Source organism: Anomaloglossus baeobatrachus, chromosome 1, assembly GCF_048569485.1.
Source record: "Anomaloglossus baeobatrachus isolate aAnoBae1 chromosome 1, aAnoBae1.hap1, whole genome shotgun sequence".
Lineage (NCBI taxonomy): Eukaryota > Metazoa > Chordata > Amphibia > Anura > Aromobatidae > Anomaloglossus > Anomaloglossus baeobatrachus.
The window spans coordinates 192,547,462-192,561,298 of record NC_134353.1 but is presented as its reverse complement, the minus strand read 5'-3'; the positions used below and the strand labels follow the sequence as shown (position 1 = coordinate 192,561,298).

At 48.5% G+C, this 13,837-nt stretch overlaps 2 protein-coding genes across 2 annotated transcripts in view; both read left to right on the top strand.

The window, feature by feature from the left end:
* Positions 1 to 13,837, top strand: part of RXFP1 (relaxin family peptide receptor 1) — a 492,164-nt gene that overhangs the window by 279,973 nt on the left and 198,354 nt on the right. The gene's annotated exons all lie outside the window — the stretch shown is intronic.
* LOC142310072 (uncharacterized) lies at positions 10,133 to 13,713 on the top strand. The gene is made up of 3 exons (XM_075347542.1): positions 10,133 to 10,965; positions 11,066 to 11,205; positions 13,427 to 13,713. Exons 1-2 carry the CDS (start codon positions 10,195 to 10,197, stop codon positions 11,069 to 11,071), a joined length of 777 nt encoding a protein of 258 aa, XP_075203657.1. The 5' UTR covers positions 10,133 to 10,194; the 3' UTR covers positions 11,072 to 11,205; positions 13,427 to 13,713.

Genomic DNA, 13,837 nt, shown 5'->3' with positions numbered 1-13,837 from the left:
GTACTACAGCTAGTATGTACTATAAGCAAGTATACATTTCTTATAATGTTTTTGCTAGTTTTGTGGAGCAAATTTGTCACTTGCCAGTTGACCATCCTACTCCTACTACATGCCAATATTTTTTGGAAAGTGTTTCCTTCTTATTGTACATATTACTAGCTATGAGTCAAAAAAACTAAGCCAAGACGGCATATGTGATTCTAGGCTTATGTGAATTAATCTAATACTCTGACATTTATTTTTTTAATTTCCCTTTTCCTTGGTATAATCAGTTCATAAATTTGTATGGCACACATAATGTGAATTACAAGGAAAAAGTAATACTAATTCAGCTCAGTCATTTTCTAATACATATATATTATTACTGAAATAAAAGTCTAACAACAAGCAGCTCCATCAAAGTTAAACTTGAAATTGAAAAGGAGATAATTACTAGAAACACTGCTTTATAAAGAAATAGCATAAGGCCTGGGAATTAAGTATCTTTATTACATTTTACAATGAACCCTGATTTGTAAAACATTGTTTGATATGCCTTGTGAATCAAGGCACGGAGAACACATTGCTATATTTCACAACAAGCCTGTCTGCTGATATTCTCAGCTTTCTCAATAAATGAAAGTTGTCATAGACATCAATCAACACATAAAATTAACACATTGTAAATAGTGTTACGTAGACTCAACTACAGCTTATATGGGAATGTTCTAGAGAAAGCTACTTCCAGTATATTGATATTTACAAGATATCCATCAATTGTCAATGTGCCGCCCCTGCAGCGGTCGAACCGCTCGGATCCGGAGGTGATTACTTGTGGCTCGAGCGTCTCCAGACCCGGGGGCTAGGGCCTACACTCGAGTGAAGAAGGGGGTATTTACAGGGGAGATATAGTTTGTGACGCCACCCGTGGTGTGCGGTAATAGGGAGTACCACCGCTGTCGTTGGGAGTACTCGGGGTGATGGAGTGGGGCAGCTAGATGACGTTACCCTCCACGGGTAAGGAAAGGCCACGGTACTCTGGATGGTTGGCGACAGTGCAGGGGGAGCACAGGGCTGCTTGGGAGCAGGGGCTAATCGGGTACTCACTCAGCAAGAAAGCAGACGCTGTCAACGTAGTAAACCAAGTCTCTGGGTGCCACTGTCCTCTTGGGCAGCTCGTCCGGGTCCCATTCCCTGTTGTACTGCCTGGTGGTCTGTGACCTGCCTCCTGGCACTGTATTTTGGAGTGTTTAGTTGGCCCGTCAGCTTGGAGCTTTACGGGCCCCACTCCCTGCTAGGAGTAGCAAAGGAGCTTGCTCTCAGGAGCTCACGCTTGGGATTTCAGTGGGCTGCTTTGCTTGGAAAGCCCTATCCCCCTCGTTGCGCTAATGCCCCTGATCTCTAAGCTTTGTGGGAACAGTCCATATAGGCCCTGTCCTCCACAGGTTAATTGCCGGGTTGTGTGAAGCCCCCTCACCTGCAGGTTCATGTGCTGGGAATCTTCCGGCAACAGGTATGTCAGGTTAACTTCAATAGGAATCATGACGCCACTCTCGGTAATCGTGGTCAGGGGGTGACCGCCACTGCAGTTTAGAGAGCATTTTGGGCTGATGGTAAATGCAGTCTGGTGTTATGGCCTCCCGAGAGTGAGGCTGGCCCCAGGGACTCAGGTGTAAGTGTGTAGTACCACAGGCAGGTCGCAGAAGAACTCACACACAGGCAGCAATGTCTTTCAGGGGTTTTACTCACTTTCTGATGGTAGAGTGAGGCAACCCGGGCGATGCTATGATGAGCCAGGTGGAACCAGGTATCCTTCAGGCTGATCCAGGGGTGACTGCTGACTCGCCTTCCTAGCACTTCTTTTGTTTCGGACAATCCCTGACTAAGGGTGGCTTTACACGCTACGATATCGCTAAAGCAATCTCGTTGGGGTCACAGAATTTGTGACGCACATCCAGCCGCTTTAGCAATGCTTGTGACACCTATGAGCGATTTTGAATCGTCGCAAAAACATTGAAATCGCTCATCGGTGACATGTCCCCCTATTCCCAATTATTGTTTCTGCTGCATGTACAATGTTGTTTGTCATTCCTGAGGCAGCACACATCGCTAAGTGTGATGTCGCTGGAACGACAAACATCTTCTTACCTGTGTCCACCGGAAAAGGAGGAAGGAAGGAGGTGGGTGGCATGTTCTGGCCGCTCATCTCCCCTCCTTTTCTATTGGGCGGTGGTTCAGTGACGCTGCTGTGATGTCGCTGTGACGCTGAACGAACCGCCCCCTTAGAAAGGAGGCGGTTCGCCGGTCACAGCGACGTCGCTGCATAGGTATGTGCGTGTAACGCTGCCGTAGCAATAATGTTCTCTACGGCAGCGATCACCACATATCGTGCCACCGATGCGGGCGGGTGCTATCGCACGTGACATCGCTAGCCGATGCTAGCAATGTCGCAGCATGTAAAGTACTCCTTAGAGTTCCATGGGATCCGTCCAGGGAAGTCGCGGCTGCCTTCCTCCCCTTTCTGACCCATTTGATGTCAGCGACAGCGTGGACCAAGGTTAAGATGGCTCCAGGCTCAATCCTCCTTATGGGCCCCCTCGTTGCTGCTGATGCTCGGGCTCTGTGATGGTTGGTGTGGGACTGGTTGTCCACCCCACCGGCATGTTTAGTAGGTAGTTAAACGTGAGCCTACTTCGGGAACCTGTTTCCCCTGCATGCCTAGTCCTCCAGAAATCTCCGTACACGACCAGCTGGTTCCCTTCAATGTCCTCCAGTCTAGCTGATTTTCCCCAGCGTCTTTCCTTCCAACTTCTGTGACTGAACTCCCCCGCCAGCAGCCACTATAGGTGCAGGGTCTGACTAGTGTCCTCCTCTTCAGCTCTACACCTCAGACTCGGCTGCTCCACTCCTACTCCTTTGACTGCCACTGCACACTCCCTAGCTTCCAGTCCCACTACCCACCACTAGCTGAGACGCAAGGGCTACACCCCCTCCTGGGTCTGCCTGGGGGTCTCCTCTAAGCGGTGTGTGTGTCCTGGTTACTTCGTGTCTGTGCGTACACACCCTAGTCAGCCTTTGGGATTACCTGTTTGTACTGACTCAGCATGGGTCAAGCAGTTGCTTGAAGCTTCTCCCCGACCTAGAGTCCATGTACCCCGATGTGCCTTCGGTCCCAGCCCGGCTATTGAACTGCGGCTGCTGGCTATCCTCTAAGACTAGCCAATCACCCAGTCCCAATCTCCCATGACCGGGACTCCGAATCCTCCTGGTCCAGACCACCATCTGCGACCTAGTCTGCTTTTCCCCTGGGAGCTCCAACTCCCAGCTTCCTCGAGCTCCTTACAGCTCGAGGCCTACTTCTGTTCTCTTTGCTCCCCTGGAGTCGACTGACTTGTCACCTCCCACCTCCCTGCCTGACCCCTAGGTGGGCGGCCCTATTCCAGCTTAAGCAGCCCACTGGTGTGCCTGACAAGGTGTGGTGCGAGGTGTAACTAGGATTTGTGGATGCTGGTGGAGGCAGTACCGTAAGATAGGGACCCAGAACCATGGGGGTTTGAGTCCTGCACGGGGAGAGACAGATTGTGCAGAACCCTGTGACGACCTGACTAGTCCAGGGCGTCACATGAACTCACGCAACTATGTACGGAAATAGACAAAATAAAGACTTAGCGGCACATGTTCAGATCTTTTCATTGGCAAATTTCCAAATTGTGTAAATTGCTGGGCTCCCAAGCCTGTTGACGATGCCACACACATCTGTAATAGGAACACTTCTTTTAGAATCAGAGTACTCAATTTGGAGCAGTAAAGCCCACTTTACACGCTACAATATATCTTACGATGTGTCGGCGGGGTCACGTCGTAAGTGACGCACATCCGGCATCGTAAGTTACATTGTAGCATGTAACATCTACGTGCGATTGTGATTGAACGTTAAAACGTTCATCGCATACACATCGTTAAATCCTGAAGAATTGCACGTCGGGTTGTTCAATGTTCCCGAGGCAGCACACATCGCAGTGTGTGACACCCCAGGAACATTGAACAGATCTTACCTGCCTCCCGCGGCTCCAGCCGGCAATGTGTAAGGAAAGAGGTGGGCGGGATGTTTACGTCCCGCTCATCTCCACCCTTCCGCTTCTATTGGCCGGCTGCCGCGTGACGTCGATGTGACGCAGAACGTCCCTCCCACTCCATGAAGTGGACGTTCGCCGCCGACATCGAAGTCATATGGTCGGGTAAGTATGTGTGACGGGGGTAATCGTTTGTGTGGCACATTCAACAAATTGAACGTGCCGCACATACGATGGGGGCGGGTACGATCGCATACGATATCGTATGCAGAATCGTAACGTGTAAAGCAGGCTTAAGAAATGCATTATAAAAATATCTGCCTCGTTTAAGGGGTTTCTTGCCATGTATCTTTTTCAGGAAAACACTGTTTTCTGCATTGTATTAGTGAGCAAGGAAAAAAATGTAATGTACTGAAACAAAAACATTCTTTAAAAACGTTCTACAGATTTGACAAAAAGGTCTTCTATATTTGATTACTAAGCGGGATTAGACATTATAATATTTTATATGTGAATTTTCAGTGCCATAGGTATGGATCCTTGGGTCTACAATTTCAGGTAAAAATTGAGGATTTATTTACTCTGTTGGTCTTTGAAATTCTCAAAACATTATTTCCTATATTACTGTTCTGCAGGGGCATAATGGTCGAAGGGGTCACGACTGCGTCTAGGTGTGGCATCAGTTGCTAGTGTGCCTGAGGGCGCATATCCAGCTGAAATACATTGTGGTGCAGAAACCCGTCGGATCCCTGCACCACAATACATGCTGCCAGTCAAACAGTGGCCAGCGGCTAACGTCAGTGGTACCATAACTGTGGGCGAATTACAGTGACCTAATGCGTTCCTTAGCACGGACGCCGATGTCTGCTGCCGGCCACCGAACGTCAGATGCAAAGGAGGACACCGCACAATGTGGGAGCTAGGAAAGGTGAGTGCAAAGGTGTTTTTTTCTTCTGTTAGCAACAGAACGAAGACATACACTGGATATCAAAATAAGAGAACAAAACACAAATTCCTAAATATTAAGATCATTTTGTAGTCCTATGTGAGTATATCCTAACATAAGTAAACTAGCAGTATTTTTAACTTATTTCATAAATTGAATTTTCTCTCTCGATTTATTGGGGGACACAGGACCATGGGTGTATGCTGCTGTTTCCAGGAGTTGACACTAGGCAAACTAAGAAAAAAAGTTAGCTCCTCCTCCACAGTGTACACCCTCTGACTGACCAGAAAGTAAGCCAGTTTTTTGCTTAGTGTCCGAGGAGGTGGACATGGGCCGGTTATCAGGCCCATGTCAACCCCTTTTTTCTTTTTTCTTAGGCGCATTTTTTAGCCACAGATGGGCGACAGGGTGTCTCACACTCCTGCTCACCCCTTATGCGGGAAGAGAGTAAAAGGGTGCTTGGTCACCAGGTCTCCCCCCTTCCCAAGTGGCCGAACATTGTATGCTCTGGGTCACCCCGGTGCCCAGAGCCCCCATATTTACGTCCGCTCAAGCTCCCCCCTCACCGTGCCTCTAGGCAGGCAGCGATGAGAGATCTCCCACTCATTGCGCTTCTAGGCAAGCAGCACCAAGTGTGGCAATGTATGCGGTTCCCAGGACTGGATTGCTACGTGGAGCAGTGGAGCTGAAGTCTGCACCCCTCTGGTTGTTACCTGGTCAGCGCGGCTTCCACAGACCCCTTGGACGAAGGTAGGGATCATCATCCTCTCCAGGCAGGTCCTTTCTCAGCATGAGCAGTGAGAAGAAGGTCTTTTTGCTTCAGCGGCATCTGCTCTACAGCACCGCGCTGTCCCCAGAGCGTTTTCGGACAGACATTAATTTAGGTCCGGCTTCGGCCTACAGTGACTGCTGGCCATGCCCCCCTTCCTCTGTGTTCAGCACTTGCAAGGGTGGAGGCTGTCTCTGCTCCTCCATGGGAGAAGCTGATGTCTGTGCTGCAGGTGTCCTGCCCATAATAAGGTGGGGGCCATACCGCTCCTCTCAGCTCTGTGTGAGGATGCAGAAAGCTGTTTTTCTCGCGCTGCAGGTGTTCAGCCCACAAACGGTGGGGGGTAATACTGCTCCTCACAACGCTGTAGGATGGTAATTGAAGTGGGCTTTTTTCCTGCTCTGACACCCTGAGGCTGCGGATACGCCCACGATGGTAGCGCGCATCTTACACAGCGGCTCACTCACTCCCTCTTCTGGTGGACCCATCACTCCTCGCTCTCCCAAGGGAGATCCTTCCTCCCAATTCACTGGCACGTTGTCATAACAGACACGAGCCTGACAGGTTGGGGAGCTGTGTTCTATCATCACACGGTTCAGGGTCGCTGGTTTCTGCGGTACGCTCCCTCCCGATCAACATTTTGGACCTAAGGGTCATATTTCTGGCTCTGCAAGAGTTACTTCCACTTCTCTCGAATTGCCCGATTCGGATTCAATCTGACAGCGCCACTGCAGTGGCATACATAAATCATTAAGGAGGGATTTGCAGCTTAGCAGTGATGGAGGAAGTCTCCAAGATCCTTCATTGGGCAGAGAAACACGCCTCTGCCACCTTCGCAGTTCGCATCCCAGGGGTAGAAAACTGGGCTGCGGACTTCCTAAGCAGACAACATCTGGCAGTGGGAGAGTGGTCTCTCCACGACAAGGTATTCCAGCGGATCTGCCACAGGTGAGGTCTCCCACACGTGGACCACATGGCATCTCATCAAAATGCCAAGGTTCACACCTTATAGCTCACTCCCACGACCCTCAGGCAATAGGCTCTGACGCCCTGGTCCTGCCGTGGTCCCAGTTTCAGCTCCCTTACATATTTCCTCCGTTTCTCATCATCTCGAAGGTGATCAAGAAGGTCAAGGTGGAGGGAATCTTGGTGATACTAGTAGCTCCAGATTGGCCCAGGAGGGCCTGGTATTTGGAACTTGTCCAGCTACTAGCCAGCTACTAGTCGACACTTCTGGGTGGCTTCCCGACCACCCAGATATTCTGTCGCAGGGCATTTCTTCTATTATGAATGCTAGAAAGCTCTCCTAGGCTCGCATTTATCAAAGAACCTAGAGATCATTTCTCCCTGGTGCGAACAACATGGAAAGTCGCCGCTTACCTTTTCCTTATCCAACATCCTGACCTTTTTATCGGGTAGGACTGGATTCTAGACTAGCCCTCAGTACCCTCAAGGGACAGTTTTTCCCTCCTTTTGGTTGTTTTTTCCAATAGCAGCTAGCGGCTCTAGCTCAGATTCGTACCTTCTTCAGGGGGCTACCCACTTGGTTCCCCCCTATTGTCAGCCCTAGATCCAGGGGATCTTAGTCTGGTTTTAGGAGTCCTTCCACAAGCGCCTTTTGAACCAGTGCGAGAGGTCTTGCTTCTTACTTTCCTGGAAAGTCGCATTTTTTGCGGCTATCACATCGGTGAGGCGAGTTTTGGAATTGGCGACTCTCTCCTGCTGAGTTCTCTACCTGGTTTTTCACCAGGACAAGATTGGTTTTTTTCAGCCCTCCCCGTCATTCCTCCCAAATGTAGTTTCTCCCTTTCATCTAAGGCCCCTTTCACACGTCAGTGATTCTGGGACGTTTGTGCTTTTTTTTAAACGTACCAGAATCACTGACATACGCAGACCCATTATAATGAATGGGTCTGCTCACACGTCAGTGATTTTTCGCTGCACGTGTCTCCGTGCAGCGTACCTGCGTGTGCGTGATTGCTGCACGGAGACATGTCAATTTTTTCTGGCATCACTGATGTTCCACGGACCACGCAGTGGTGTGGTCCGTGAAACACGTGCCAGAAAAAAACGTGCTTTTAAAATAAAAAACATTTTAACTCACCCGGCGTCCAGTGATGTCCTCTGCAGCCCGTTTTCCCTGCTGCTTCTAAGCCGGCTGATAACTGTCGCGCATATTCATTATGCGCGACACAGCCGACCCGAAAGCAGCTGCTGCGGGGGTCACCGCCGGCTGGATGCTGGGTCGCGGGAGCGATCAGCACCATGGACAGCGGGAGCGGGCGCAGGTGAGTGAATCTTTAAGTGCAATCACGGGCCACGGAGAACGGAGCCCAGATTGCACTTAGACAACCCACGTGTGCCGAGATTCACGGCACACGCAGGGACATGTGCGTGTTTTACACGCCAGTGAAAAACGTCTGTGTTTTTCACTGACGTGTGAAACGGGCCTAAATGAGATCGTCTTGCCTTCATTCTGCCCTACTCCAGTTCATTCATTTGTGAAGTCCCAACATAATCTAGATCTTGTCAGGACTGTGAGGATTTATATCTCTCGAGCTGCGCTGTACTGCAAATCAGACACACTCCTTGCCAGAAGGGCGCAAGAAGGGTGCTTCAGCCTCAAAAGTCCACGATTGGTCATTGGATTAGATTAGTTATCCGAGAGGCGTACAGGGTCAAAGGCGTCACCTTCCCGAGAGAGGTCAAGGCTTATTCCACCCGAGCGGTGACAGCTTCTTGGGCTGTTCGCCATCAAATTTTGGCAGCTCAACTTTGCAAAGCCGCCACCTGGTCCAGTGTCCACACGTTCACCAGGTTTTACAGAGTACATACGCAGGCTTCTGCAGATGCTGCTCTAGGGAGACAGGTTTTGCAGGTGGCGGTGCCTTACCTCTGACTCAGAGGGACCCCACTTTTAAGTTACCTTTATAGTTATGTTCAGCCAGTTTATCTGACCTTACCAGTTGTTACTGGGTTTTCTTCCCACCCAGGGACTGCTTTGGGACGTCCCATGGTCCTGTGTCCCCCAATAAGGCGAGAGAGAAAGGAAGATTTTTGTGTACTCACCGTAAAATCTTTTTCTCTGAGCCTTCATTGGGGGACACAGCTCCTGCCCTGTTTTGATTTAGATTTTTTTCTCATGCGTGCCATATTCTACAGCTACAGCTTCTCCTACTACTTTCACACTAAACTGGCTTACTTCCTGGTCAGTCAGAGGGTGTACACTGCGGAGGAGGAGCTAACTTTTTTCTAGTCATCTAATCATGATGCTGTAGTGAAACGCATCAGAGGGACTCTGTACAGTGGCTGTATTGACACGGGTAATATTGGACTATAATTCACATATGCTCTGCTATTTTGTGAGAAGCTTTGCTTTTTGGGAGTAATTTAAATGTGTTATTCTAAGGGGGAATTCTGTGATTTGTAGTGCCGGGTTTGCGGTATTTCCCACAACGATGTCATTTAATTCTTATATTTAAGCACTTTATTAACTTTGAAGCTATTAGCTCATCTATTGTATAAAGTTTTAAGTTGGCATATATATGAATATATATATTTACAAGAATATATCGGTTTGGGGATATCTTGCACACCCGACACTTTCAGATAATAAAACCTTTTTTATATTTTCAAAAACAGGAGGACAAAAGTGGCTAGTATGCAAAAGTATAACAAATATTTATTTAGTAGTAGACACATCAAATAAAAAGAATATCATGGAGAAGAGAAAAAAGACATGACATGAAGAAATTGGCACAACAGATGGTAAACAGTTAATGCAAAGGTCTGCACCGGAGGCTAAAATGATGCGATACTGTGCAGTTACAATGAAAGTACAAAATCAATCACAGAAACATACCCAGTGCAGCCGGATTAACAAGTAATAAAGTGCCAGTAGTGCAAACGACAGAGGTCTGGATACCCCCCTAGGAAGGGTAACGCGCGTTTCGCGTGGACAGAGTGACACGCTTCATCAGACCGTGAGGGATATGATTAGCTCCGTTACCAGGAAGTACTAAATGGGCCAGCTGACTCATCACATGGTTACTGAAGCCCAATGAATGGTGGGGAAATCGGCGCATGCGCGGTCGGCGCGGGCGCCCGGGGATGCGCACACAGCGTCAGACAGAGCGTGCACGAGAGGGGGCGTGGTCCCCAGTCCTGCACGCCGCTACCATAGAGACGCCGTCGGGCAATCCGGGACACCAGGCGCGGACCACGCATGCGCACAATACACCATCCGCGTCGAGAAGATAGCAGCTGTAAGTAAAAACCCACAGTAAATAAACACATGTCCACGGTTTAAACCCTCTTGCTTTTTTCCGTGGTTCCTTTTTCATTGTGAACATGTATATTGCCTAATGGATTTTTATGGTATTCTAACTTTGCTTTCTGTGTTTTGCACAGTGTCTCCATTTTTGGCTATGGATTTCCATGTGCGAGAAGAGACGTGGCGGTCTCAGCTCAATGATTTTTTCAGACATGACGGTGGTGCAGATGCCAGGTCCGGTGAGGTGAGCCTGCGGGAAGAAGTGGCTAAATATAAGGGGCTCATTCACAAACGCACCAAAATATGGTGGAACCGCGCCTTTTTGGAACGGTATCTACAACAAGGACTTATACCACGAGGACTCAGGGTCCAGGTGTTCCCATCATTTGACATAGATGATAATACCTTCAAAGACAAATGGGAAGATTTCGCCAACAACTGTTCAAAGGGTTTTATTCAATTGTTATGTGATCTTAACAGCTCACAACTCCGGGCTATTGAGACTGAGACAGTTGATTTACAAAACAGGATCGTTGCGGGACTCAGTACGGAGGCCTTTAAAACTTTTGAGATGGATATTGAGAGTGATATGTCTAGGTGGGAGAAAGAGGTCAAGGACAGTAAAATTAAGAAATTCCATCGGGATGAACTTGACCTGCAATCCAACAGGGTCTATAAATGGAGGATGTCAACCGACCGTTCTAGACCGTTTAGACGATTTAATCAGAACCGATCACGCTCTAGATCTACTTCAATACGGTCGTTTACCTCAGGTGAGGAATCCTCCACAGAGGCATATGATCCCTCCACATCCGGGAATAGGATGCCTATACCCCAAAGGAGATATAAGAAGAAACAGGCGGATACGCCTAGACCTCCAACGGATCCCCCCATGACTAGACAACAACATAAAAATGCTCTACAGGTAATTAACCTGTCTTCACATTCACTTTCCCAAATTCAGGTCGAACTATTATCTAAAGGTCTCAGTTTTTCTCCCACTAACTCATTCGATTTCTTTACAGCCTTAAAGGACCTCCATATTTTCTCTCGCAAGGTCCTGTTGAAAAAGTTGCACTCAAAAAACCCTTTGTCCTTTAACTCTACTGACCGGGCCGAACAAGAAGCTCTCCAGGTGTTGGAAGACCTCTTGACTGAACAACAGGTAGACCAACAGGGTGTTTTTCCATCTTCCATCCTACCACGTTCCACACGTTTTCCTCCCTTGTCCCTCTGTTCCTCTGTAGAGATTTTCACTAGACTTGTTTCTGATGAATTTAAACTTCTTTCTACAAGACGTAGATTTGATAATCTCAACCATGCACAGAGGAGGGCACTCCGGGATTTGCAAAATCTCGATGATGTACAGATAAAACCGGCGGACAAGGGAGGAAACATTGTGGTTTGGCCTAACGGTCTGTACGAGAAAGAGGTATACCGCCAGTTACGTGATAGACAAACCTATTTGAGATTGGAGTCGAGCCCTCTGGTTCATTACTCCGATTCACTCCACCGGATACTGTGGGGAGCTTTCGAGGATGGCATCATCACTAAAAAAGTCTTTGATGGCTTATTTGTAACCTCTCCAAAGATTCCGACATTTTATCTTCTGCCCAAAATCCACAAAAATCCCGAAAACCCACCGGGGCGTCCGATCGTGTCTGGCATTGATGGTCTCTGTGATCCAGTGTGCCGATTCATAGATTACTATCTTAAGCCACTCGTTGAGACCTTACCATCTTACGCCAAAGACACGACGGACGTCCTGAACAGGGTCGACGGGATTTTTGTGGATACCGATACCCTTTTGGTGACAGCAGACATTGAGGCCCTGTATACTAGCATCAATCATGAGGATGGTTTAGAGGCGGTCCGCTTCTTTCTGGGCAACACCAACCGGGATGGCCATTTCTGTGAACTTATACTTGAGCTGCTCCGCTTCATTCTTACACACAATTTTTTCATTTTTAAAGATCGTTTTTATTTACAGACACGCGGCACTGCGATGGGCGCGGCCTGTGCGCCTTCGTACGCCAACTTGTTCCTCGGCTATTGGGAGAGGGGCATCTTTGGCGACGAGGGCGTCCAGGCGGCTGCCCATGCGCAGTGCTGGATTAGATACATCGACGATGTATTTATCCTTTGGCAGGGTACAGCGGAGCAGCTTACCTTATTTATGGACACATTGAATCATAATTCCATTAATTTAAAACTCACATTCAAATATGATTTACAGCAGATTGATTTTTTAGACATTTCCATTGGAGTTGACCCATGTCGGCAGCTACAGACTGACGTCTTCAGGAAGCCGACATCGGTCAACTCCCTTTTACATGCTTCATCCTCTCACACCTCCAGTACTATTCAAGCTATCCCGGTTGGTCAGTTTCTCAGAATGAAGCGGATCTGTTCCACCTCTGATAATTTCAAGGCACAGGCGGAAGATCTTAGTTCTAGATTGGTTGCTAGGGGCTACAGTCAACGCTCCATCAAAAAGGGCTACAATCGGGCTCGGAATACTCAGAGGCGGGAGCTCCTACAGCCTTCTGGTCGAGGGGATAGGGGTTTCGGAGAGGTTCGCTTCATTTCAACTTTTAATCATGAGTGGCAAACGATGCGCGATATTTTGAATAAATACTGGCCAATTCTTAAGAGCGACCCGAGTTTGAGTCCCCATCTATCCGATCACCCACTTATGACGGCACGACGCTCTAGGAACCTTAAAGACTACCTTGTGCGCAGTCATTACGTTCCAGCGGTGTCCTACCCCTTTGGCCAGATTGCCCCTCTACATGGCTGTTTTCCATGTGGCCACTGTCTTGCCTGCACCAATGTCCCCCGCAGCAAGACCTTCACAACCGTAGACGGCAGCCGCACTTTCGATATCAGGTGTTATGTTTCCTGTGCAACCTCGAATGTGGTTTATTATGCCACTTGTGGCTGCCCGAAGGTCTACATAGGTCTGACTTCACGGGAACTCCGAGTTAGGGTCCGTGAACACGTGAGGGACATTGGTGCGGCCAAGACGGTGGTGGATATCTCCACCCTTAAAACCCTGCCCCGACACTTTCGTAGTCATCACGATTGTAATAGTAAGTCCCTTAGGATTAAGGGTATAGATGTAATCCATGTCGGTAGTAGGGGCGGTAATATCAGGAAAATCCTTGCCCAAAGGGAAACTAAGTGGATTACCATCTTGGGTTCTTTGACCCCAGCTGGCCTGAATGAGTCCCTTAGCTTTGCCCCCTTCCTGTAGATCCTCTTTCCCTCACCCCCCTTCCTTTTCTGGAACATCTGCCTGTCTGATATTCTCCGGCATCTGTTCCAGAATTTTATTTGTTTTTATATTGTTTTTAATTTTTTCCTATTTTTCATTTTTTTCACAGTTTTCTTCTCCGTTCTGTGTGACCAGCATTTAACCACCACCGTCGGTTTGAAGAATTTATTTCAGAGCCTTTTTGTCTCCGCACGAGTGCTTGCCATGGATATTCAATCTTTTACTAATTATTGTATTCCATTCTCATTGGTTGCGGATTAAATTGTTATACGCTTTCATGTGATTTACCGGCACCGTGCAGGCACTATTCTGTGTTTATTTACTGTGGGTTTTTACTTACAGCTGCTATCTTCTCGACGCGGATGGTGTATTGTGCGCATGCGTGGTCCGCGCCTGGTGTCCCGGATTGCCCGACGGCGTCTCTATGGTAGCGGCGTGCAGGACCGGGGACCACGCCCCCTCTCGTGCACGCTCTGTCTGACGCTGTGTGCGCATCCCCGGGCGCCCGCGCCGACCGCGC